Genomic DNA, 25,609 nt, shown 5'->3' with positions numbered 1-25,609 from the left:
ATCACACACCAGGCAAGCAGGACCCTCATCACACGACAGGCAAGCAGGACCCTCATCACATGCCAGGCAAGCAGGACCCTCATCACATGCTAGGCAAGCAGGACCCTCATCACATGCCAGGCAAGCAGGACCCTCATCACATGCCAGGCAAGCAGGACCCTCATCACATGCCAGGCAAGCAGGACCCTCATCACACACCAGGCAAGCAGGACCCTCATCACATGACCGGCAAGCAGGACCCTCATCACACACCAGGCAAGCAGGACCCTCATCACACACCAGGCAAGGAGGACCCTCATCACACGACAGGCAAGCAGGACCCTCATCACATGCCAGGCAAGCAGGACCCTCATCACTTGACCGGCAAGCAGGACCCTCATCACATGACCGGCAAGCAGGACCCTCATCACATGCCAGGCAAGCAGGACCCTCATCACATGCCAGGCAAGCAGGACCTTCATCACATGCCAGGCAAGCAGGACCCTCATCACACGCCAGGCAAGCAGGACCCTGATCACACGCCAGGCAAGCAAGACCCTCATCACACACCAGGCAAGCAGGACCCTCATCACACACCAGGCAAGCAGGACCCTCATCACATGCCAGGCAAGCAGGACCCTCATCACACACCAGGCAAGGAGGACCCTCATCACACACCAGGCAAGCAGGACCCTCATCACATGACCGGCAAGCAGGACCCTCATCACATGACCGGCAAGCAGAACTCATCAGTAGTATTGGATACCTGAGGGCTTCGGCGTAGAATAAATATTTCTTTCAGCTGGTCGGCATAATGCTCCTGCTCCTCCAGAATATCATCGATGAAGCTGCATACCTGCGGACACACACCCACGTCACTGACAGCCTGTGCGGGTCTGGTTACACTATTCCATCATCACTCAATTCTGTCTGCAATCCATATCACAAGATATATAATCCATTATTTTATGACTGACTGAAGACCAGCATTGTGGATCAATCTCTTGGTCAATTTAAGCCTTTAATTTTGATCGCAAATAGAGGTTTTCATTTGGCAAACAAATTGTACAGTGTATGGCTGCCTTAACAGTCATCCCTGGTGGTGGCCGGGGACATGGGGGTCTCAGCTTTCCGATACGACTCACTCGTGGCAGCTAAAGCTCTGCAGGACCCGCCGTGGCCCCGAAACGATTGTTGGTCGATTGGATGAACATTTGGCTTGTCGCGTTATAAATAAATATCTGAAATTGCTGAGTGTGCAGGCCTTTTGGATAAGTCTGTACAGCCTCAGCCCAGCGATGGTGCCAGAGGGACTGGGTCCCGACCCCCCGACATCCATCTAGTAGAGAGAGAGAGAGAGAGAGAGAGAGAGAGAGAGAGAGAGACAGAGAGAGAGAGAGACAGAGAGAGAGAGAGACAGAGAGAGAGAGAGACAGAGAGAGAGAGAGACAGAGAGAGAGAGAGACAGAGAGAGAGAGAGACAGAGAGAGAGAGAGAGAGAGAGAGAGAGACAGAGAGAAGAGACAGAGAGACAGAGAGAGAGAGAGAGAGAGAGAGAGAGAGAGAGAGAGAGAGAGAGACAGAGAGACAGAGAGACAGAGAGACAGAGAGAGAGAGAGAGAGAGAGAGAGACAGAGAGACAGAGAGAGAGAGAGAGAGAGAGAGAGAGAGAGAGAGAGAGAGAGAGAGAGAGAGAGAGAGAGACAGAGAGAGAGAGAGAGAGAGAGAGAGACAGAGAGAGGAGAGAGAGAGAGAGAGAGAGAGAGAGAGAGAGAGAGAGAGAGAGAGAGAGAGAGAGAGACACAGAGAGACAGACAGAGAGAGACAGACAGAGAGAGAGACAGACAGACAGAGAGAGAGACAGACAGACAGAGAGAGAGACAGAGAGACAGACAGAGAGAGAGACAGACAGAGAGAGAGACAGACAGAGACAGAGAGAGAGACAGACAGGTAAAGGTCATTTCCTGCTGGCTTCTGTCATATAGGACTCTATACTTGTTTCCGTCTGTCATATAGGACTCTATACTTGTTTCCGATTCTGCCATGTCCCCCTCAGTGAAGCCCCCGCGTCCCCCCTCAGTGAAGCCCCCATCTCCCCCCTCAGTGATGCCCCCCACGTCCCCCTCAGTAAAGCCCCTCTCAGTGATGCCCCCCCGTCCCCTGGTCACACTCACACATCCATATGATGTCCGGCACTCTGCAGTCCCGTCCCCCATCTCCTTCTCTATGGCGCTCCACTCACTGCAGACAGCACAAAAAACAGAAATAAATACGGCACAGAAGGGAGTTACTGAACCTTCCTCAACACCTGATGTACGAGAGGCCTTCATATCATCTCATTCCTGTGACTGAGGGGCCGGCTGACAACAAACACAATAATGCTTAGCCAACATGGCTGCCCTTCCAGGCCAGCATACAGCCACAGCTCCCAAGTTATGGGCTTAGCTTAGAGTACACATGTTCTGGCCGCATACTAATGTGGCACAGGGGGAAGCCGAGAGACGGCTCTCCCTGCACTCAGTAATCTCGGGGAATATAACACACATATTCCCCCACTGTTTACCTAATTTATTATAATGGGATTATAATAAATGGTTTATTATAATGAGATTATACTGTACGAGTTCCCTGAACCCCCTTCCCCCCGCAACGCACAAGACCCTCCGTTACAGCTACAGAAAGAAGATCTTACCTGAACACTCTGCCGTAATTTCCATGCACTTTATAGACGCCGTACAGCCGGTCGGCCACTCTCTGAAACACACACAAGGATTTCTGCTGTGAGCGGAACGCTGGGAGGAGGAGGAAGTTCTGAACTATTCGGCCCATGTAGCAGGTGGTTCTGGTTGATTACAATCACTTCTGATCCCAACTAGTATTAGAATTGCTCAGTCCTGGTTCTAGCAGACTCGGATAGTCTCAGTTTGGGTTTTTGCCTGGATCCAGGGTGTCACCCCCCCTTCCCTCCCAACCCCCCCCCCTATCTGCCTCTGCCGGCACACAGACGACCTCCGGGGTCACAATCTATATACCAGCTATGGAACGACGGGGTGACTTGGCAGGCTGAAGTAAAAGACACAAAACAACGGGAGCCCAGATAGCAGCATGTTAGTATTGAGATGGAGTGTGGCAGTAAGTCATGAGAAGGGCTATTCACAAAGGTGGGTTGCATGGGGGGGAGGGGGGAGGCAATTAACCACTAGAAGCAGGTGGAGACAATTAACCCGACTCCACTAAGGGCGTCCATTGCATTGGATCCGGTCACTCTCAGTGGGGAAAAAAAATAAATCTGTAAGCAAGCTCATTTTTCTCTCGGATATATCATAATGGTACATGCTAGGCTGCCTTCAGCATGTAGTGTTGGTGGTGGTATAGCGGTTAAGAGAGCTGACTACCAAGCACTCAGACCTGGGTTCAATTCCCGGCCAAGACCTGGGTTCAATTCCCGGCCAAGACGTGGGTTCAATTCCTGGCCAAGGTATGTAAGCTGGCTTTTAAAAGCCTACAAATCTTTAAGCAAGCTCATTTTTCTCAAGGATATATCATAATGGTACATGCTACGCTGCCTTCAGTATGTAGTGTTGGTTGTGGTATAGCGGTTAAGAGAGCTGACTACCAAGCACTCAGACCTGGGTTCAATTCCCGGCCAAGACCTGGGTTCAATTCCCGGCCAAGGTATATAAGCTGGTTTTTAAAAGCCTACAATTCCCTGGAAGATGAGACCCTCCTCCCGGAGGGAGGAGCGAGTGAGGGAGGAGAAAGGAATACACTGCCTGATGTTGTAAAGCAATGTAGGCCTGTAATTGAACATTGAATGAGATCTGTGCCCTTAAAATTAGGGGTTTATATGAAATCTAGATTTTTGCCTGGAACTTTTGATGTGTATTTCACTCAATCATGTGTTCCTCCAGGGTTTAGAACCCTTGAAACATGTTTTCTATCATTTTTCAAGCCGGTAGAAATTTTTCTAAATTTTGAAGTTCGCCTCCCCATTGAAGTCTATTACGGTTCGCGAATCGAACCTTCCGCGGAAGTTCGCGAACCGAAGATCGGAGGTTCGCGACATCACTACCTCTGGCAGCTGTCCTGTGCCCGCGCCGCAGCTCTGCATCCAGCCAGTGGTCCGGGGTCCCCTCCGGTGCAGAGGCCGACCTCGCCAGTTCAGCATCTGCTGCACCTGCATGAGCACCACTCTCAACCGCGATCACGTGTTCAGGAGTACCGCGCCTGTGCAGAACACTCCAGAACACTTGAGCACGACCCCGAGCGGCGCTCCTGCAAGCGCAGAAGATGCCAACCTGCCGTGATCAGCATCTGCACCGGAGGGGACCCCAGACCACTGGCTGAAAGCGGAGCTGCGGCGAGGGACAGATATGCTGCCAGGGGCTGGAGGAAGCCCCGGGTAAGTAGATTTGTTTTTAAACTCTTCTCATCTGTCCTTTAAACAGCAGCTCTGAACTGGGTGGGCTCAGCTAGTGGCAGGATGGCCACTAACTATACAATTCAGCGACCAATCATTTATGAACGATTATTACTATGACTAATCGGAAATCATTGTTTGGGACCACTAACGGATGAAAATGTAACCATCCGATCAGATTCATGAAATCAATTCGATTTTAGGATCGATCCCATCAACCTGATAGGATTGGTTGGGAGATTTTTGCCCGTTAGTGGTCCCAAACAAACAATCACTTCCAATCTTTCATAGGAATAATCATTTTTGTATAAAGCAGGATTGTCACCATAAAAATCTAATTTCAACGGCAACTGGTCTGAGTGTATTAACCTCCTGAGCGGTATGGACGAGCTCAGCTCGTCCATCACCGCCGGAGGCTGCCGCTCAGGCCCTGCTGGGCCGATTTGCTTCAAATAAAAAGCAGCACACGCAGCCGGCACTTTGCCAGCCGCGTGTGCTGCCTGAGCGGCGATCCGCCGCGAGCAGCGGCGAAAGAGGGTCCTCCCAGCCGCCCGAGCCCTGCGCAGCCGGACCAATCAGTTCCGGCCAGCGCTAAGGGCTGGATCGGAGGCGGCTGACGTCAGGACGTCGGCTGACGTCCATGACGTCACTCCGCTCGTCGCCATGGCGACGAGGAAAGCCAAACAAGGAAGGCTGCTCATTGCGGCCTTCCTTGTTTGTTCTGGGCGCCGGAGGCGATCGGAAGAACGCCACCGGAGCGCCCTCTAGTGGGCTGAAAGTTGGCTGCATGAAATAGTTTTTTTTTTTATTGAAAAAAAACCCTCCCGCAGCCTCCCTGGCGATCTCAATAGAACGCCGGGGAGGTTAAGTGATAAAGATGCTAATACTGAATTCAAAACTTGCAAAACTTTTTCTGCTGTTATGGTTTGGAGTTATCACATACTTTAGGAGCACTGGCCCTAGTGCCAAACAGTTGAATGCTGGTAGTTCTTTTTATCTATAATATATTCCTCCTCTTCCATTTATTTCCCTGCCTAGCTGCTTATCAGAAACACCCTCTGATCACTTCTGTTTACAAGCAAGCCTGAGGTGACTCAGTGATTGGATGAGTAAATAAAATAGACAGTGCAGTTCCTAGTATACCCCTCAGTGGGAGTGTCTGAAGACTCTGGGAGGAGGGCAGCTAATGAATACACAATGAGCAAGAGAAGGGAGGGGGGAAAACAAGAGTCAGGGAGGATATGATGTCAGCATTAGCTTGGCTAGATGGCCGCTGCCTAGAATAGGATTTTCTGCTTTTCCTTTAAAAAATTCACAGGAATCATTACGTGGATAGCACAATACATCTGTTATGTAAGTAGAAGTAGTATTTATCTACTTAGATATGTGTTTTTTTATTTCTAGGTTAGCATGGGTGTCGCTTGTTCTTTAAGAGGCAGATGTCTCTGACAAATAAAAAAACTCTCAGTCAGAACTAAAAATGTATTTTTAATATTTACTTTTGGATTAAAAAGGACAAAGTTTGGTATGTGAATAACGCACATCTCACAGCTCAGCCGTGACACAGGGGTCTTTCAGCAGACAGATTACAGCGCAGGTGCCCCCTGGTGGTCTCTGTATGGCAATACTCACCGCCAGGACTCGCAGCAGATGGCCCCCTGGTGGTCTCTGTATGGCAATACTCACCTCCAGTACTCGCAGCAGGTGGCCCCCTGGTGGTCTCTGTATGGCAATACTCACCTCCAGTACTCGCAGCAGGTGGCCCCCTGGTGGTCTCTGCAGCACACAGCAGCTGTACAGCAATACTCGCAGCAGGTGGCCCCCTGGTGGTCTCTGCAGGACACAGCAATACTCACTGCCAGGACTCGCAGCAGGTGGCCCCCTGGTGGTCTCTGCAGCACACAGCAGCTGTACAGCAATACTCGCAGCAGGTGGCCCCCTGGTGGTCTCTGCAGGACACAGCAATACTCACTGCCAGGACTCGCAGCAGGTGGCCCCCTGGTGGTCTCTGCAGCACACAGCAGCTGTACAGCAATACTTGCAGCAGGTGGCCCCCTGGTGGTCTCTGCAGCACACAGCAATACTCACCGCCAGGACTCGCAGCAGGTGGGAGATGACGGATTGCAGCTCATCACTGTAGTGCTTCAGTTCTGTGAATCTCCTGTGAATCAGGGATACAAGAAATAATGAGCACTCTGCCCTCCAAGAAACAGCTAAACTGTTCACATACTACAGGGGGCGCTGTGACTTCCTGTTTGACCAGAGATTCTTATACTGGTATTCTTTTCTACAGGTCCTTCTCAAAAAATTAGCATCTTGTGATAAAGTTCATTATTTTCTGTAATGTACTGATAAACATTAGACTTTCATATATTTTAGATTAAAATACACACAACTGAGGTAGTTCAAGCCTTTTATTGTTTTAATATTGGTGATTTTGGCATACAGCTCATGAAAACCCAAAATTCCTATCTCAAAAAAAATTAGCATATCATGAAAAGGTTCTCTAAACGAGCTATTAACCTAATCATCTGAATCAACTAATTAACTCTAATCACCTGCAAAAGATTCCTGAGGCTTTTAAAAACTCCCAGCCTGGTTCATTACTCAAAACCGCAATCATGGGTAAGACTGCCGACCTGACTGCTGTCCAGAAGGCCATCATTGACACCCTCAAGCGAGAGGGTAAGACACAGTAAGAAATTTCTGAATGAATAGGCTGTTCCCAGAGTGCTGTATCAAGGCACCTCAGTGGGAAGTCTGTGGGAAGGAAAAAGTGTGGCAGAAAACGCTGCACAACGAGAAGAGGTGACCGGACCGTGAGGAAGATTGTGGAGAAGGACCGATTCCAGACCTTGGGGGACCTGCGGAAGCAGTGGACTGAGTCTGAAGTAGAAACATCCAGAGCCACTGTGTACAGGCGTGTGCAGGAAATGGGCTACAGGTGCCGCATTCCCCAGGTCAAGCCACTTTTGAACCAGAAACAGCGGCAGAAGCGCCTGACCTGGGCTACAGAGAAGCAGCACTGGACTGTTGCTCAGTCGTCCAAAGTACTTTTTTCGGATGAAAGCAACTTTTGCATGTCATTCGGAAATCAAGGTGCCAGAGTCTGGAGGAAGACTGGGGAGAGGGAAATGCCAAAATGCCTGAAGTCCAGTGTCAAGTACCCACAGTCAGTGATGGTCTGGGGTGCCATGTCAGCTGCTGGTGTTGGTCCACTGTGTTTTATCAAGGGCAGGGTCAATGCAGCTAGCTATCAGGAGATTTTGGAGCACTTCATGCTTCCATCTGCTGAAAAGCTTTATGGAGATGAAGATTGCATTTTTCAGCACGATCTGGTATCTGCTCACAGTGCCAAAACCACTGGTAAATGGTTTACTGTGCTCAATTGGCCTGCCAACTCTCCTGACCTGAACCCCATAGAGAATCTGTGGGATATTGTGAAGAGAATGTTGAGACGCAAGACCCAACACTCTGGATGAGCTTAAAGGGAACCTGAACGGAGTAAAATTATTTTAAATAAACACATGACGTAGCTGCAAATAAATAATACATACTTACCTCACCGTCAGTTCCTCTCAGAAGCTCACCATTTTCTTCTTACAGTGATCCCTTCCAGTTCTGACAAGATTTTGTCAGAACTGAAATATACCAGTTGCTTTCAGTTATATATCAGCTGCTGTCAGTTACAACTGAATGTGCAAGGTAATGTCCATGTTTCCCTATGGCTCAAGTGGGTGATATAACAGTTTAACAGGGTGCTGACCAGGAAGCTGTTATAGGGTAATGGCCATTTTCAAAATGGAGGACAGAGAATTCCATCGATTACAGTGGACAAACAGGATGCAAGAAAGGAGAAATAGATTGATGAGAAGACTACAAGGGAGGCAAGTATGACCTGTGTATGTTTATTTTGACTTTTTATTTTCAGTTCAGTTTCTCTTTAAGGCCGCTATGGAAGCATCCTGGGCCTCCATAACACCTGAGCAGTGCCACAGGCTGATTGCCTCCATGCCACGCCGCATTGAAGCAGTCATTTCTGCAAAAGGATTCCCGACCAAGTATTGAGTGCATAACTGAACATAATTATTTGAAGGTTGACTTTTTTTGTTTTAAAAACACTTTTCTTTTATTGGTCGGATGAAATATGCTAATTTTTTGAGATAGGAAATTTGGGTTTTCATGAGCTGTATGCCAAAATCCTCAATATTAAAACAATAAAAGGCTTGAACTACTTCAGTTGTGTGTAATGAATCTAAAATATATGAAAGTCTAATGTTTACCAGTACATTACAGAAAAGAATGAACTTTATCACAATATGCTAATTTTTTTAGAAGGACCTGTATTTGCAGTCTGCCTTCCACCCACACATTGCTGCTGCTCTTGGGGGCAGGTCCTAAACACAGCCTACCATCCAGAGGCACACACACTAGCACTAGGATAGGCTGTGTACACACACTAGCACTGGGATAGGCTGTGTACACACACTAGCACTGGGATAGGCTGTGTACACACACTAGCACTGGGATAGGCTGTGTACACACACTAGCACTGGGATAGGCTGTGTACACACACTAGCACTGGGATAGGCTGTGCACACACACTAGCACTGGGATAGGCTGTGCACACACACTAGCACTGGGATAGGCTGTGCACACACACTAGCACTGGGATAGGCTGTGCACACACACTAGCACTGGGATAAGCTGTGCGCACACACACTAGCACTGGGATAAGCTGTGCACACACACTAGCACTGGGATAAGCTGTGCACACACACTAGCACTGGGATAAGCTGTGCACACACAATAGCACTGGGATAAGCTGTGCACACACACTAGCACTGGGATAAGCTGTGCACACACACTAGCACTGGGATAAGCTGTGCACACACACTAGCACTGGGATAAGCTGTGCACACACACTAGCACTGGGATAAGCTGTGCACACACACTAGCACTGGGATAAGCTGTGCACACACACACACTAGCACTGGGATAAGCTGTGCACACACACACACTAGCACTGGGATAAGCTGTGCACACACACACACTAGCACTGGGATAAGCTGTGCACACACACACACTAGCACTGGGATAAGCTGTGCACACACACTAGCACTGGGATAAGCTGTGCACACACACTAGCACTGGGATAAGCTGTGCACACACACTAGCACTGGGATAAGCTGTGCACACACACTAGCACTGGGATAAGCTGTGCACACACACTAGCACTGGGATAAGCTGTGCACACACACTAGCACTGGGATAAGCTGTGCACACACACTAGCACTGGGGTATGCTGTGTACACACACACTAGCACTGGGATAAGCTGCGTAAACACACTAGCACTGGGATAAGCTGTGTACACACACTAGCACTGGGATAAACTGTGCACACAGACCAGCACTGGGATAAGCTGCGCACACACACCAGCACTGGGATAAGCTGCACACACACACCAGCACTGGGATAAGCTGCGCACACACACCAGCACTGGGATAAGCTGCGCACACACACCAGCACTGGGATAAGCTGCGCTCACACACCAGCACTGGGATAAGCTGCGCACACACACCAGCACTGGGATAAGCTGTGCACACACACACACCAGCACTGGGATAAGCTGTGCACACACACTAGCACTGGGATAAGCTGTGCACACACACTAGCACTGGGATAAGCTGTGCACACACACTAGCACTGGGATAAGCTGTGCACACACACTAGCACTGGGATAAGCTGTGCACACACACTAGCACTGGGATAAGCTGTGCACACTCACACACTAGCACTGGGATAAGCTGTGCACACTCACACACTAGCACTGGGATAAGCTGTGCACACACACTAGCACTGGGATAAGCTGTGCACACACACTAGCACTGGGATAAGCTGTGCACACACACTAGCACTGGGATAATCTGTGCACACACACTAGCACTGGGATAAGCTGTGCACACACACTAGCACTGGGATAAGCTGTGCACACACACTAGCACTGGGATAAACTGTGCACACACACCAGCACTGGGATAAGCTGCGCACACACACCAGCACTGGGATAAGCTGCGCACACACACCAGCACTGGGATAAGCTGCGCACACACACCAGCACTGGGATAAGCTGTGCACACACACCAGCACTGGGACAAGCTGTGCACACACACCAGCACTGGGATAAGCTGTGCACACACACACACACACACACCAGCACTGGGATAAGCTGTGCACACACACACCAGCACTGGGATAAGCTGTGCACACACACACACACCAGCACTGGGATAAGCTGTGCACACACACTAGCACTGGGATAAGATGTGTACACACACTAGCTCTGGGATAAGCTGTGTACACACACTAGCACTGGGATAAGCTGTGTACACACACTAGCACTGGGATAAGCTGTGCACACACACTAGCACTGGAATAAGCTGTGCACACACACTAGCACTGGGATAAGCTGTGCACACACACTAGCACTGGGATAAGCTGTGCACACACACTAGCACTGGGATAAGCTGTGCACACACACTAGCACTGGGATAGGCTGTGCACACACATTAGCACTGGGATAGGCTGTGCACACACACTAGCACTGGGATAGGCTGTGTACACACACTAACACTGGGATAGGCTGTGTACACACACTAACACTGGGATAGGCTGTGTACACACACTAACACTGGGATAGGCTGTGTACACACACTAACACTGGGATAGGCTGTGTACACACACTAACACTGGGATAGGCTGTGTACACACACTAACACTGGGATAGGCTGTGTACACACACTAGCACTGGGATAGGCTGTGTACACACACTAGCACTGGGATAGGCTGTGTACACACACTAGCACTGGGATAGGCTGTGTACACACACTAGCACTGGGATAGGCTGTGTACACACACTAGCACTGGGATAGGCTGTGTACACACACTAGCACTGGGATAGGCTGTGTACACACACTAGCACTGGGATAGGCTGTGTACACACACTAGCACTGGGATAGGCTGTGTACACACACTAGCACTGGGATAGGCTGTGTACACACACTAGCACTGGGATAGGCTGTGTACACACACTAGCACTGGGATAGGCTGTGTACACACACTAGCACTGGGATAGGCTGTGTACACACACTAGCACTGGGATAGGCTGTGCACACACACTAGCACTGGGATAGGCTGTGCACACACACTAGCACTGGGATAAGCTGTGCACACACACTAGCACTGGGATAGGCTGTGCACACACACTAGCACTGGGATAGGCTGTGTACACACACTAGCACTGGGATAGGCTGTGTACACACTAGCACTGGGATAGGCTGTGTACACACACTAGCACTGGGATAGGCTGTGTACACACACTAGCACTGGGATAAGCTGTGTACACACACTAGCACTGGGATAGGCTGTGTACACACACTTGCACAGGGATAAGCTGTGTACACACACTAGCACTGGGATAAGCTGTGTACACACACTAGCACTGGGATAGGCTGTGTACACACACTAGCACTGGGATAAGCTGTGTACACACACTAGCACTGGGATAAGCTGTGTACACACACTAGCACTGGGATAAGCTGTGTACACACACTAGCACTGGGATAAGCTGTGTACACACACTAGCACTGGGATAAGCTGTGCACACACACTAGCACTGGGATAGGCTGTGCACACACACTAGCACTGGGATAAGCTGTGCACACACACTAGCACTGGGATAAGCTGTGCACACACACTAGCACTGGGATAAGCTGTGCACACACAGTAGCACTGGGATAAGCTGTGTACACACACTAGCACTGGGATAGGCTGTGTACACACTAGCACTGGGATAGGCTGTGTACACACACTAGCACTGGGATAGGCTGTGTACACACACTAGCACTGGGATAAGCTGTGTACACACACTAGCACTGGGATAGGCTGTGTACACACACTTGCACAGGGATAAGCTGTGTACACACACTAGCACTGGGATAAGCTGTGTACACACACTAGCACTGGGATAGGCTGTGTACACACACTAGCACTGGGATAAGCTGTGTACACACACTAGCACTGGGATAAGCTGTGTACACACACTAGCACTGGGATAAGCTGTGTACACACACTAGCACTGGGATAAGCTGTGTACACACACTAGCACTGGGATAAGCTGTGCACACACACTAGCACTGGGATAGGCTGTGCACACACACTAGCACTGGGATAAGCTGTGCACACACACTAGCACTGGGATAAGCTGTGCACACACACTAGCACTGGGATAAGCTGTGCACACACAGTAGCACTGGGATAAGCTGTGTACACACACTAGCACTGGGATAGGCTGTGTACACACACTAGCACAGGGATAAGCTGTGTACACACACTAGCACAGGGATAAGCTGTGTACACATACTAGCACTGGGATAAGCTGTGTACACACACTAGCACTGGGATAAGCTGTGCACACACACTAGCACTGGGATAGGCTGTGCACACACACTAGCACTGGGATAAGCTGTGCACACACACTAGCACAGGGATAAGCTGTGCACACACACTAGCACTGGGATAAGCTGTGTACACACACTAGCACTGGGATAGGCTGTGTACACACACTAGCACAGGGATAAGCTGTGTACACATACTAGCACTGGGATAAGCTGTGTACACACACTAGCACAGGGATAAGCTGTGCACACACACTAGCACTGGGATAGGCTGTGTACACACACTAGCACAGGGATAAGCTGTGTACACACACTAGCACTGGGATAAGCTGTGTACACACACTAGCACAGGGATAAGCTGTGCACACACACTAGCACTGGGATAGGCTGTGCACACACACTAGCACTGGGATAAGCTGTGCACACACACTAGCACAGGGATAAGCTGTGCACACACACTAGCACTGGGATAAGCTGTGTACACACACTAGCACTGGGATAGGCTGTGTACACACACTAGCACTGGGATAGGCTGTGTACACACACTAGCACTGGGATAGGCTGTGTACACACACTAGCACAAGGATAAGCTGTGTACACACACTAGCACTGGGATAAGCTGTGTACACACACTAGCACAGGGATAAGCTGTGCACACACACTAGCACAGGGATAAACTGTGCACACACACCAGCACTGGGATAAGCTGCGCACACACACCAGCACTAGGATAAGCTGTGCACACTCACACACTAGCACTGGGATAAGCTGTGCACACACACTAGCACTGGGATAAGCTGTGCACACACACTAGCACTGGGATAAGCTGTGCACACACACTAGCACTGGGATAAGCTGTGCACACACACTAGCACTGGGATAAGCTGTGCACACACACTAGCACTGGGATAAGCTGTGCACACACACTAGCACTGGGATAAGCTGCGCACACACACCAGCACTGGGATAAGCTGTGCACACACACACACACACACCAGCACTGGGATAAGCTGTGCACACACACACCAGCACTGGGATAAGCTGTGCACACACACACACACACACCAGCACTGGGATAAGCTGTGCACACACACTAGCACTGGGATAAGATGTGTACACACACTAGCTCTGGGATAAGCTGTGTACACACACTAGCACTGGGATAAGCTGTGTACACACACTAGCACTGGGATAAGCTGTGCACACACACTAGCACTGGGATAAGCTGTGCACACACTAGCACTGGGATAAGCTGTGCACACACACTAGCACTGGGATAAGCTGTGCACACACACTAGCACTGGGATAAGCTGTGCACACACACTAGCACAGGGATAAGCTGTGCACACACACTAGCACTGGGATAGGCTGTGTACACACACTAGCACAGGGATAAGCTGTGTACACATACTAGCACTGGGATAAGCTGTGTACACACACTAGCACTGGGATAAGATGTGTACACACACTAGCTCTGGGATAAGCTGTGTACACACACTAGCACTGGGATAAGCTGTGTACACACACTAGCACTGGGATAAGCTGTGTACACACACTAGCACTGGGATAAGCTGTGCACACACACTAGCACTGGGATAAGCTGTGCACACACACTAGCACTGGGATAAGCTGTGCACACACACTAGCACTGGGATAGGCTGTGTACACACACTAGCACTAGGATAAGCTGTGCACACACACTAGCACTGGGATAAGCTGTGCACACACACTAGCACTGGGATAGGCTGTGTACACACACTAGCACTGGGATAGGCTGTGTACACACACTAGCACTGGGATAGGCTGTGTACACACACTAGCACTGGGATAGGCTGTGTACACACACTAGCACTGGGATAGGCTGTGTACACACACTAGCACTGGGATAGGCTGTGTACACACACTAGCACTGGGATAGGCTGTGTACACACACTAGCACTGGGATAGGCTGTGTACACACACTAGCACTGGGATAGGCTGTGTACACACACTAGCACTGGGATAGGCTGTGTACACACACTAGCACTGGGATAGGCTGTGCACACACACTAGCACTGGGATAAGCTGTGTACACACACTAGCACTGGGATAAGCTGTGCACACACACTAGCACTGGGATAGGCTGTGCACACACACTAGCACTGGGATAAGCTGTGCACACACACTAGCACTGGGATAAGCTGTGCACACACACTAGCACTGGGATAAGCTGTGCACACACAGTAGCACTGGGATAGGCTGTGTACACACACTAGCACAGGGATAAGCTGTGTACACATACTAGCACTGGGATAAGCTGTGTACACACACTAGCACTGGGATAGGCTGTGCACACACACTAGCACTGGGATAGGCTGTGCACACACACTAGCACTGGGATAAGCTGTGCACACACACTAGCACAGGGATAAGCTGTGCACACACACTAGCACTGGGATAAGCTGTGTACACACACTAGCACTGGGATAGGCTGTGTACACACACTAGCACTGGGATAGGCTGTGTACACACACTAGCACAGGGATAAGCTGTGTACACACACTAGCACTGGGATAAGCTGTGTACACACACTAGCACAGGGATAAGCTGTGCACACACACTAGCACTGGGATAGGCTGTGCACACACACTAGCACTGGGATAAGCTGTGCACACACACTAGCACAGGGATAAGCTGTGCACACACACTAGCACTGGGATAAGCTGTGTACACACACTAGCACTGGGATAGGCTGTGTACACACACTAGCACTGGGATAGGCTGTGTACACACACTAGCACTGGGATAGGCTGTGTACACACACTAGCACAAGGATAAGCTGTGTACACACACTAGCACTGGGATAAGCTGTGTACACACACTAGCACAGGGATAAGCTGTGCACACACACTAGCACAGGGATAAACTGTGCACACACACCAGCACTGGGATAAGCTGCGCACACACACCAGCACTAGGATAAGCTGTGCACACTCACACACTAGCACTGGGATAAGCTGTGCACACACACTAGCACTGGGATAAGCTGTGCACACACACTAGCACTGGGATAAGCTGTGCACACACACTAGCACTGGGATAAGCTGTGCACACACACTAGCACTGGGATAAGCTGTGCACACACACTAGCACTGGGATAAGCTGTGCACACACACTAGCACTGGGATAAGCTGTGCACACACACTAGCACTGGGATAAGCTGTGCACACACACTAGCACTGGGATAAGCTGCGCACACACACCAGCACTGGGATAAGCTGCGCACACACACCAGCACTGGGATAAGCTGTGCACACACACACACACACCAGCACTGGGATAAGCTGTGCACACACACACCAGCACTGGGATAAGCTGTGCACACACACACACACCAGCACTGGGATAAGCTGTGCACACACACTAGCACTGGGATAAGATGTGTACACACACTAGCTCTGGGATAAGCTGTGTACACACACTAGCACTGGGATAAGCTGTGTACACACACTAGCACTGGGATAAGCTGTGCACACACACTAGCACTGGGATAAGCTGTGCACACACTAGCACTGGGATAAGCTGTGCACACACACTAGCACTGGGATAAGCTGTGCACACACACTAGCACTGGGATAAGCTGTGCACACACACTAGCACAGGGATAAGCTGTGCACACACACTAGCACTGGGATAGGCTGTGTACACACACTAGCACAGGGATAAGCTGTGTACACATACTAGCACTGGGATAAGCTGTGTACACACACTAGCACTGGGATAAGATGTGTACACACACTAGCTCTGGGATAAGCTGTGTACACACACTAGCACTGGGATAAGCTGTGTACACACACTAGCACTGGGATAAGCTGTGTACACACACTAGCACTGGGATAAGCTGTGCACACACACTAGCACTGGGATAAGCTGTGCACACACACTAGCACTGGGATAAGCTGTGCACACACACTAGCACTGGGATAGGCTGTGTACACACACTAGCACTAGGATAAGCTGTGCACACACACTAGCACTGGGATAAGCTGTGCACACACACTAGCACTGGGATAGGCTGTGTACACACACTAGCACTGGGATAGGCTGTGTACACACACTAGCACTGGGATAGGCTGTGTACACACACTAGCACTGGGATAGGCTGTGTACACACACTAGCACTGGGATAGGCTGTGTACACACACTAGCACTGGGATAGGCTGTGTACACACACTAGCACTGGGATAGGCTGTGTACACACACTAGCACTGGGATAGGCTGTGTACACACACTAGCACTGGGATAGGCTGTGTACACACACTAGCACTGGGATAGGCTGTGTACACACACTAGCACTGGGATAGGCTGTGCACACACACTAGCACTGGGATAAGCTGTGTACACACACTAGCACTGGGATAAGCTGTGCACACACACTAGCACTGGGATAGGCTGTGCACACACACTAGCACTGGGATAAGCTGTGCACACACACTAGCACAGGGATAAGCTGTGCACACACACTAGCACTGGGATAAGCTGTGTACACACACTAGCACTGGGATAGGCTGTGTACACACACTAGCACTGGGATAGGCTGTGTACACACACTAGCACAGGGATAAGCTGTGTACACATACTAGCACTGGGATAAGCTGTGCACACACACTAGCACAGGGATAAGCTGTGCACACACACTAGCACTGGGATAAGCTGTGTACACACACTAGCACAGGGATAAGCTGTGTACACACACTAGCACAGGGATAAGCTGTGCACACACACTAGCACTGGGATAAGCTGTGTACACACACACACACTAGCACTGGGATAAGCTGTGCACACACACTAGCACTGGGATAAGCTGTGTACACACACACACTAGCACTGGGATAAGGTGTGTACACACACTAGCACAGGGATAAGCTGTGTACACATACTAGCACTGGGATAAGCTGTGCACACACACTAGCACAGGGATAAGCTGTGCACACACACTAGCACTGGGATAAGCTGTGTACACACACTAGCACAGGGATAAGCTGTGTACACACACTAGCACAGGGATAAGCTGTGTACACACACTAGCACAGGGATAAGCTGTGCACACACACTAGCACTGGGATAAGCTGTGTACACACACACACACTAGCACTGGGATAAGCTGTGCACACACACTAGCACTGGGATAAGCTGTGTACACACACACACTAGCACTGGGATAAGGTGTGTACACACACTAGCACAGGGATAAGCTGTGTACACATACTAGCACTGGGATAAGCTGTGCACACACACTAGCACAGGGATAAGCTGTGCACACACACTAGCACTGGGATAAGCTGTGTACACACACTAGCACAGGGATAAGCTGTGTACACACACTAGCACAGGGATAAGCTGTGTACACATACTAGCACTGGGATAAGCTGTGCACACACACTAGCACTGGGATAAGCTGTGTACACACACTAGCACTGGGATAAGCTGTGCACACACACTAGCACTGGGATAAGCTGTGTACACACACACTAGCACTGGGATAAGGTGTGTACACACACTAGCACTGGGATAGGCTGTGCACACACACTAGCACTGGGATAAGCTGTGTACACATACTAGCACTGGGATAAGCTGTGCACACACACTAGCACAGGGATAAGCTGTGCACACACACTAGCACTGGGATAAGCTGTGTACACACACTAGCACAGGGATAAGCTGTGTACACACACTAGCACAGGGATAAGCTGTGCACACACACTAGCACTGGGATAAGCTGTGTACACACACACACACTAGCACTGGGATAAGCTGTGCACACACACTAGCACTGGGATAAGCTGTGTACACACACACACTAGCACTGGGATAAGGTGTGTACACACACTAGCACAGGGATAAGCTGTGTACACATACTAGCACTGGGATAAGCTGTGCACACACACTAGCACAGGGATAAGCTGTGCACACACACTAGCACTGGGATAAGCTGTGTACACACACTAGCACAGGGATAAGCTGTGTACACACACTAGCACAGGGATAAGCTGTGTACACATACTAGCACTGGGATAAGCTGTGTACACATACTAGCACTGGGATAAGCTGTGCACACACACTAGCACTGGGATAAGCTGTGTACACACACTAGCACTGGGATAAGCTGTGCACACACACTAGCACTGGGATAAGCTGTGTACACACACACTAGCACTGGGATAAGGTGTGTACACACACTAGCACTGGGATAGGCTGTGCACACACACTAGCACTGGGATAAGCTGTGTACACACACACTAGCACTGGGATAAGGTGTGTACACACACTAGCACAGGGATAAGCTGTGCACACACACTAGCACTGGGATAAGCTGTGTACACACACTAGCACTGGGATAAGCTGTGCACACACACTAGCACTGGGATAAGCTGTGAACACACACACTAGCACTGGGATAAGGTGTGTACACACACTAGCACAGGGATTAGCTGTGTACACACACTAGCACTGGGATAGGCTGTGCACACACACTAGCACTGGGATAAGCTGTGTACACACACACTAGCACTGGGATAAGGTGTGTACACACACTAGCACAGGGATAAGCTGTGCACACACACTAGCACTGGGATAAGCTGTGCACACACACTAGCACTGGGATAAGCTGTGTACACACACTAGCACTGGGATAAGCTGTGCACACACACTAGCACTGGGATAAGCTGTGAACACACACACTAGCACTGGGATAAGGTGTGTACACACACTAGCACAGGGATTAGCTGTGTACACACACTAGCACTGGGATAGGCTGTGCACACACACTAGCACTGGGATAAGCTGTGTACACACACACTAGCACTGGGATAAGGTGTGTACACACACTAGCACAGGGATAAGCTGTGCACACACACTAGCACTGGGATAAGCTGTGCACACACACTAGCACAGGGATAAGCTGTGCACACACACTAGCACAGGGATAAGCTGTGTACACACACTAGCACTGGGATAAGGTGTGTACACACACCAGCACTGGTTCACCGTCAGCTAGTAGTTCTGTAAATGTACGGATATTCTACTATTTTGCAGTGCTGACTAATCCAATCCCCTACCATAAAATGCCCAACCGATGCCCATCCATAACCGAACCCCCTCCCCCCAACCAATGCCCAACTGTAACCGAACCCACCCAAAGCCTAATCTTAACCGAAACCTCCCCGCACCCGTACATAGCCGTAACCAAAAACCCCTTTCAACCAATGCCGAACCCAGGGGAGGGCAAACTACGGCCCGCGGGCCAGGTTGGTCATTTCATCTGGCCGCCGATGCAGGGCTGGATTGTTTGTCCCCCCAGGAGGTGACCTGGCTTGTGGTGTCTGATAAACCGCAGCTCACCTCCAGCCTGCGGGATTGTGGGTTTCTGGCAGGCAGAGCAGGCTATTTTTGTCTCCAGTGCAGGGCTCTGCTCTTCCCGGCAGTGCAGGAGGTTTGCAGCCAGACTTGCAGCACAGAAGAACATCTGGGAAGCTGCGCAATGGAGGCCTGGAGAGGAGTCTTCTGCAGGGGAGTACATTTTTTTTTTTTTTACAGGTGCAGCACTAGCACCAGGGCTATTGGATGAACTAATGGGGGGATAAAAGAGGAGCCCTGCCTTCACGTATTACTGTTGCAATTATGTGCATTTTCTGGACAAAGGCTGCTGCCATTATGTGTATTTTCTGGGGAAAGGCTGCTGCCATTATGTGTCTTTCTATCTGAGAGGGTCTGCCTGCTGTCCTGGGCCTGTGGGGTTTATTGGTGGTGTTGGGGGGGGAATGTTGTCCAATTACCTGCAGGGTTACTTTGCCTGTGTTTTGGGATAAACCTTGGGCCCATTTTCTTTGCGTTGCACTGTTAGCTCCGCCCACATCCTGTCATGACCACACCCATTTTTTGCCATAGCGTGCTTTGTGTGCCGCACTTCCGTCCTATTCCCGCCCACATCCTGTCATGGCCACACCCATTTTCCCCTGATTATTGCTGTTTGGATTTGCCTTGTGCAGCTTTGGGTAGAGTTCGGGGTATTTGGCCTCCCTGATAAGGGCGGCGTCTGCCTGCGATACTCACTTGTCCGGGTTCTTCACACGATAAGTGGCGCTGATGGACTTCAGTCTTGAGTCGGTCTGTGGAGAGAACACAATGGTGGAGAGAAGGGTGAGATCAGCAAGGAACGCGTTTCCGGATGAAATATAACGATGAGGTTTCCATGGTGATAATCACCTTCACTTGTAGCGCCGCCTCGCTGATCGCCTCCTTCCAGCCAGTCTCCTGAGGACAAGAGAAGCGCGTTACTGAACCGTACAGCAATGAGGAGAACACGTCCACACAGCCCACAGAGGGGGGAACACTGTGGGGGGGGGGGGGGTAATAACTAAAGAGGGCTAAAAGCGTGCACACATCTAGTGATTCTGGCTGCCGATCGACCAATAGACAGATCTGTGTACACCAGAGCGGTTCTGAAGCGTTTATTAAAACGCTTGCAGTTGGAAAACCCCTTGGCTAATGAAAGTGAATGGGCTGGTGCACACCAGAGCGGCTCGTTTTTTTCCACAAACGCAAACTCGGGGGCTGCAGCATTCTTTAGATTTCTGAGGAGTTTCTGCCTCAATGTAAAGTATAGGAAAGTGGAAAACTGCTCTGAGAAACGCCAGATCAGAGCGATATTCCAGGAGTTTTTGTTTTAGTAGCTAAAAACAAGGAACACCAAAAGCCCCAATAGTGTAATCTGTACTGGTAAATGGTTACTAGATAGAGTAAATATTAATACTCACAAACCAGGGTTACCATTAGGCAACCACTGTAAAGGCAGTGTGAATCTACAATGTTCATAGTCATGAAAATAAAAAAAAATAAAACTCTTTGAATGAGAAGATTTCCAAACTTTTGGTCTGTACTGTATTTATACAGGTAGTTCCCAGTTAGCAAACGAGATAGGTTCGCTCTTAACCTGAAACTGTTCTTAAGTTGGAACATTGTGCCAGCTCTGTCCCCTGTACCTCCTCTGTGCCCCCCTCTGCCTCCAGTGTCCCCCTCTGTGTCACCTCTGCCCCCTGTGCCTTCTCTGTGCCCCCCTGTGCCTCCAGTGTCCCCCTCTGTGTCACCTCTGCCCTCTGTACCTCCCCTGACTGTGCCTCCAGTGTCTCCCTCTGTGTCACCTCTGCCCTCTGTACCTCCCCTGTGCCTCCAGTGTCCCCCTCTGTGTCACCTCTGTCCCCTGTACCTCCTCTGTGCCCCCCTGTGCCTCCAGTGTCCCCCTCTGTGTAACCTCTGTTCCCCTGTGCCTCCAGTGTCCCCCTCTGTGTCACCTCTGCCCTCTGTGCCTCCTCTGTGTCACCTCTGTTCCCCTGTGCCTCCAGTGTTCCCCTCTGTGTCACCTCTGCCCTCCTGTGCCTCCTCCTCTGTGCCCTCCTGTGCCTCCAGTGTCCCCCTCTGTGTCACCTCTGCCCTCTGTGCCTGCTTATACAAGTTTAAAAGCCACCTTTACTTTGATTTTTTTTTAAATTGGATTTTCTCAAAAGCTACAATTTTTTTCTTTTTTTTTTTTAGTGGGGGATCGTTCCCATGGAAACACAATCCATGGCGTTCCTATCGGTGGGTTGTTCGTAAGTCGGGGACTGTGTGTGTGCGTAGTGTGTGCATGTGTGTGTGCGTAGTGTGTGTGCGTAGTGTGTGTGTGTGTGTGTGTGTGTGTGTGTGTGTGTGTGTGTGTGTGTGTGTGTGTGTGTGTGTGTGTGTGTGTGTGTGTGTGTGTGTGTGTGTGTGTGTGTGTGTGGTGTATGTGTGGTGTGTGTGTGGTGTGTGGTGTGAAAAACTATTTGCCCCCTTCCTGATTTCTTATTCTTTTGCATGTTTGTCACACTTAAATGTTTCTGCTCATCAAAAACCGTTAACTATTAGTCAAAGGTAACATAACTGAACACAAAATGCAGTTTTAAATGATGGTTTTTATTATTTAGTGAGAAAAACACTCAAAACCTACATGGCCCTGTGTGAAAAAGAAATTGCCCCCTGAACCTAATAACTGGTTGGGCCACCCTTAGCAGCAATAACTGCAATCAAGCATTTGCGATAACTTGCAACAAGTCTTTTACAGCGCTCTGGAGGAATTTTGGCCCACTCATCTTTGCAGAATTGTTGTAATTCAGCTTTATTTGAGGGTTTTCTAGCATGAACCGCCTTTTTAAGGTCATGCCACACCATCTCAATAGGATTCAGGTCAGGACTTTGACTAGGCCACTCCAAAGTCTTCATTTTGTTTTTCTTCAGCCATTCAGAGGTGGATTTGCTAGTGTGTTTTGGGTCATTGTCCTGCTGCAGCACCCAAGATCGCTTCAGCTTGAGTTGACGAACAGGTGGCCGGACATTCTCCTTCAGGATTTTTTGGTAGACAGTAGAATTCATGGTTCCATCTATCACAGCAAGTCTTCCAGGTCCTGAAGCAGCAAAACAACCCCAGACCATCACACTACCACCACCATATTTTACTGTTGGTATGATGTTCTTTTGCTGAAATGCTGTGTTACTTCTACGCCAGATGTAACGGGACACGTACCTTCCAAAAAGTTCAACTTTTGTCTCGTCAGTCCACAAGGTATTTTGCCAAAAGTCTTTGCAATCATGGAGATGTTTTTTTAGCAAAATTGAGACGAGCCTTAATGTTCTTTTTGCTTAAAAGTGGTTTGCTCCTTGGATATCTGCCATGCAGGCCGTTTTTGCCCAGTCTCTTTCTTATAGTGGAGTCATGAATACTGACCTTAATTGAGGCAAGTGAGGCCTGCAGTTCTTTAGATGTTGTCCTCGGGTCTTTTGTGGCCTCTCGGATGAGTTTTCTCTGCGCTCTTGAGGTAATATTGGTCGGCCAGCCACTCCTGGGAAGGTTCATCACTGTTCCAGGTTTTGCCATTTGTGGATAATGGCTCTCACTGTGGTTTGCTGGAGTCCCAAAGCTTTAGAAATGGCTTTATAACCTTTACCAGACTGATAGATCTCAATTACAGTACTTTTGTTTTCATTTGTTCCTGAATTTCTTTGGATCTTGGCATGATGTCTAGCTTTTGAGGTGCTTTTGGTCTACTTCTCTGTTTCAGATATCTCCTATTTAAGTGATTTCTTGATTGAAACAGGTGTGGCAGTAATCAGGCCTGGGGGTGACTATAGAAATTGAACTCAGGTGTGATAAACCACAGTTAAGTTATTTTTCTGTTTCAATATTTTTATTGAGTTTTCAAAAATAGATATATATACAACAATGGTCATGGACCAATATAGTAAGAAGACATTGCTCAAGTATAGTAGAGTCTTTCAATTAAAAATAAAAGCCTCCTTAGGTTAGCCCTAGGCAACTCATCCAACAATAACGTAATATGTTACAGCAAGGCACAGCTTAACCAACGTGTTCTGTCTTCTTATACTGTTTGGAGGGCAGATGCCCTAAAAATTAAGATAGAGGTAAAAAATAGAAGAAAAGAGTGAAAATAGAAGTGAGGAAAGAAGAAAGGGAGGGTGAAAGCTGGGGGAGAGGGGAAGGGGGGGAAAGGGGAATGGTGTTGGGGGCCCACAGACTCCATCCTGGAGACTAACATTAGCTTATGGCTCAGGAGGTGAGAATGAGCGCATGCCATGGTTCCCAGATTTTGTTGAATTTATCTACCTTGCCCTCAAGGATCGCAGCCATCCTTTCCTGAGTCATAAAAGACGTCACCCTGCTCTTCACTTCCTCAAATGAGGCGAATTGAGTTCTCCAGGCCCTGGCTATACTTTGTTTAGCTGCGACTATAACAAAGTGGGCCAGCACTTGCTGGGATCTATTCAGGGAGGCAATCTCAAAATGTAACAGGGCTATCCAGGGGTCCCTAAAAATTGAGACCTTGAAAAGCTGGCTCAGCAACCTAAAAACTTTGGTCCAGAATCTCCCTAACATAGGGCAGGACCAGAAGGTATGTAGCATGTCCCTAGAAGCGCCACAGACGCAGAAGCAGAGACCGGAAGCGTTACCCGCCACATGCCTCAACCTGGCGGGAACCCAGTACCATCTGAGGGCTACCTTGTATGCCGACTCTACGATTGCCAGATTTATAGACAGTCTCGAGTAGGTCTTCCAGGCCTCCTTCCAATCGTCTATAGTTTTAGTTTTCCCCAGGTCAGATTCCCATCTGGACACAAACGGATGTGAAAAAGACGCATGAGGTTCGTTGAGGATATTATAGAGAGTGGAGATGGCCCCTTTCCCGAAAGGGTCTTTTATACAAAGATGTTCGAAGCCAGAGAGGACAATTGGAAAGTTTGTTTGTGGTGGAATGAGACTCTGGAGCCAATGTCTTATTTGCATGTAACGCAAACGCTCAGAAGGAGGGATTTGATATTTATCAAGCAATTTTTCCCAGGTAAGGATACCGGAACCATCCATAAGGTTGTATATGCATTCCAGGCCATGGTCTCACCACCACTTGAAACTTAAAGGATTGTCCCTTCCAGGAACAAACATAGGGTTATTAATAAAGGACATCAGGGGTAGTGTGGGAGACATCAGGCCTTTAGAGTACCTGATGTCGTCCCATGTCCTTAAGCAATGATTGAGGACCTTACTCATGTACTGAGGACGGTAAGGCCTTGAGGTCCAGATGGGAGTCTGAACCGACTGAGGTGCAGAGTATGAAATGTCAAAATAGGTCCAAAGGGGCATCCTGTCACCCTTGTAGAGGTCCACCAGGTGTACTAATTGTGCAGCTT

General features: G+C 49.4%; 1 protein-coding gene across 1 annotated transcript in view; it reads right to left on the bottom strand.

Annotated features, from left to right (window-relative positions):
* The window catches only part of SNX4 (sorting nexin 4), a 46,903-nt gene that overhangs the window by 7,324 nt on the left and 13,970 nt on the right, over nt 1–25,609 (bottom strand). Inside the window, 8 exon segments of the mRNA XM_068246247.1 lie at nt 746–771; nt 773–835; nt 2,156–2,185; nt 2,187–2,220; nt 2,672–2,733; nt 6,488–6,560; nt 20,948–21,003; nt 21,101–21,148. Of these exon segments, the coding sequence (XP_068102348.1) occupies nt 746–771; nt 773–835; nt 2,156–2,185; nt 2,187–2,220; nt 2,672–2,733; nt 6,488–6,560; nt 20,948–21,003; nt 21,101–21,148 (392 nt within the window).

This window comes from Hyperolius riggenbachi, chromosome 7, assembly GCF_040937935.1.
Source record: "Hyperolius riggenbachi isolate aHypRig1 chromosome 7, aHypRig1.pri, whole genome shotgun sequence".
Taxonomy (NCBI): domain Eukaryota; kingdom Metazoa; phylum Chordata; class Amphibia; order Anura; family Hyperoliidae; genus Hyperolius; species Hyperolius riggenbachi.
The sequence above is the reverse complement of the archived record's forward strand: the minus strand, read 5'-3'. Positions and strand labels throughout refer to the sequence as shown.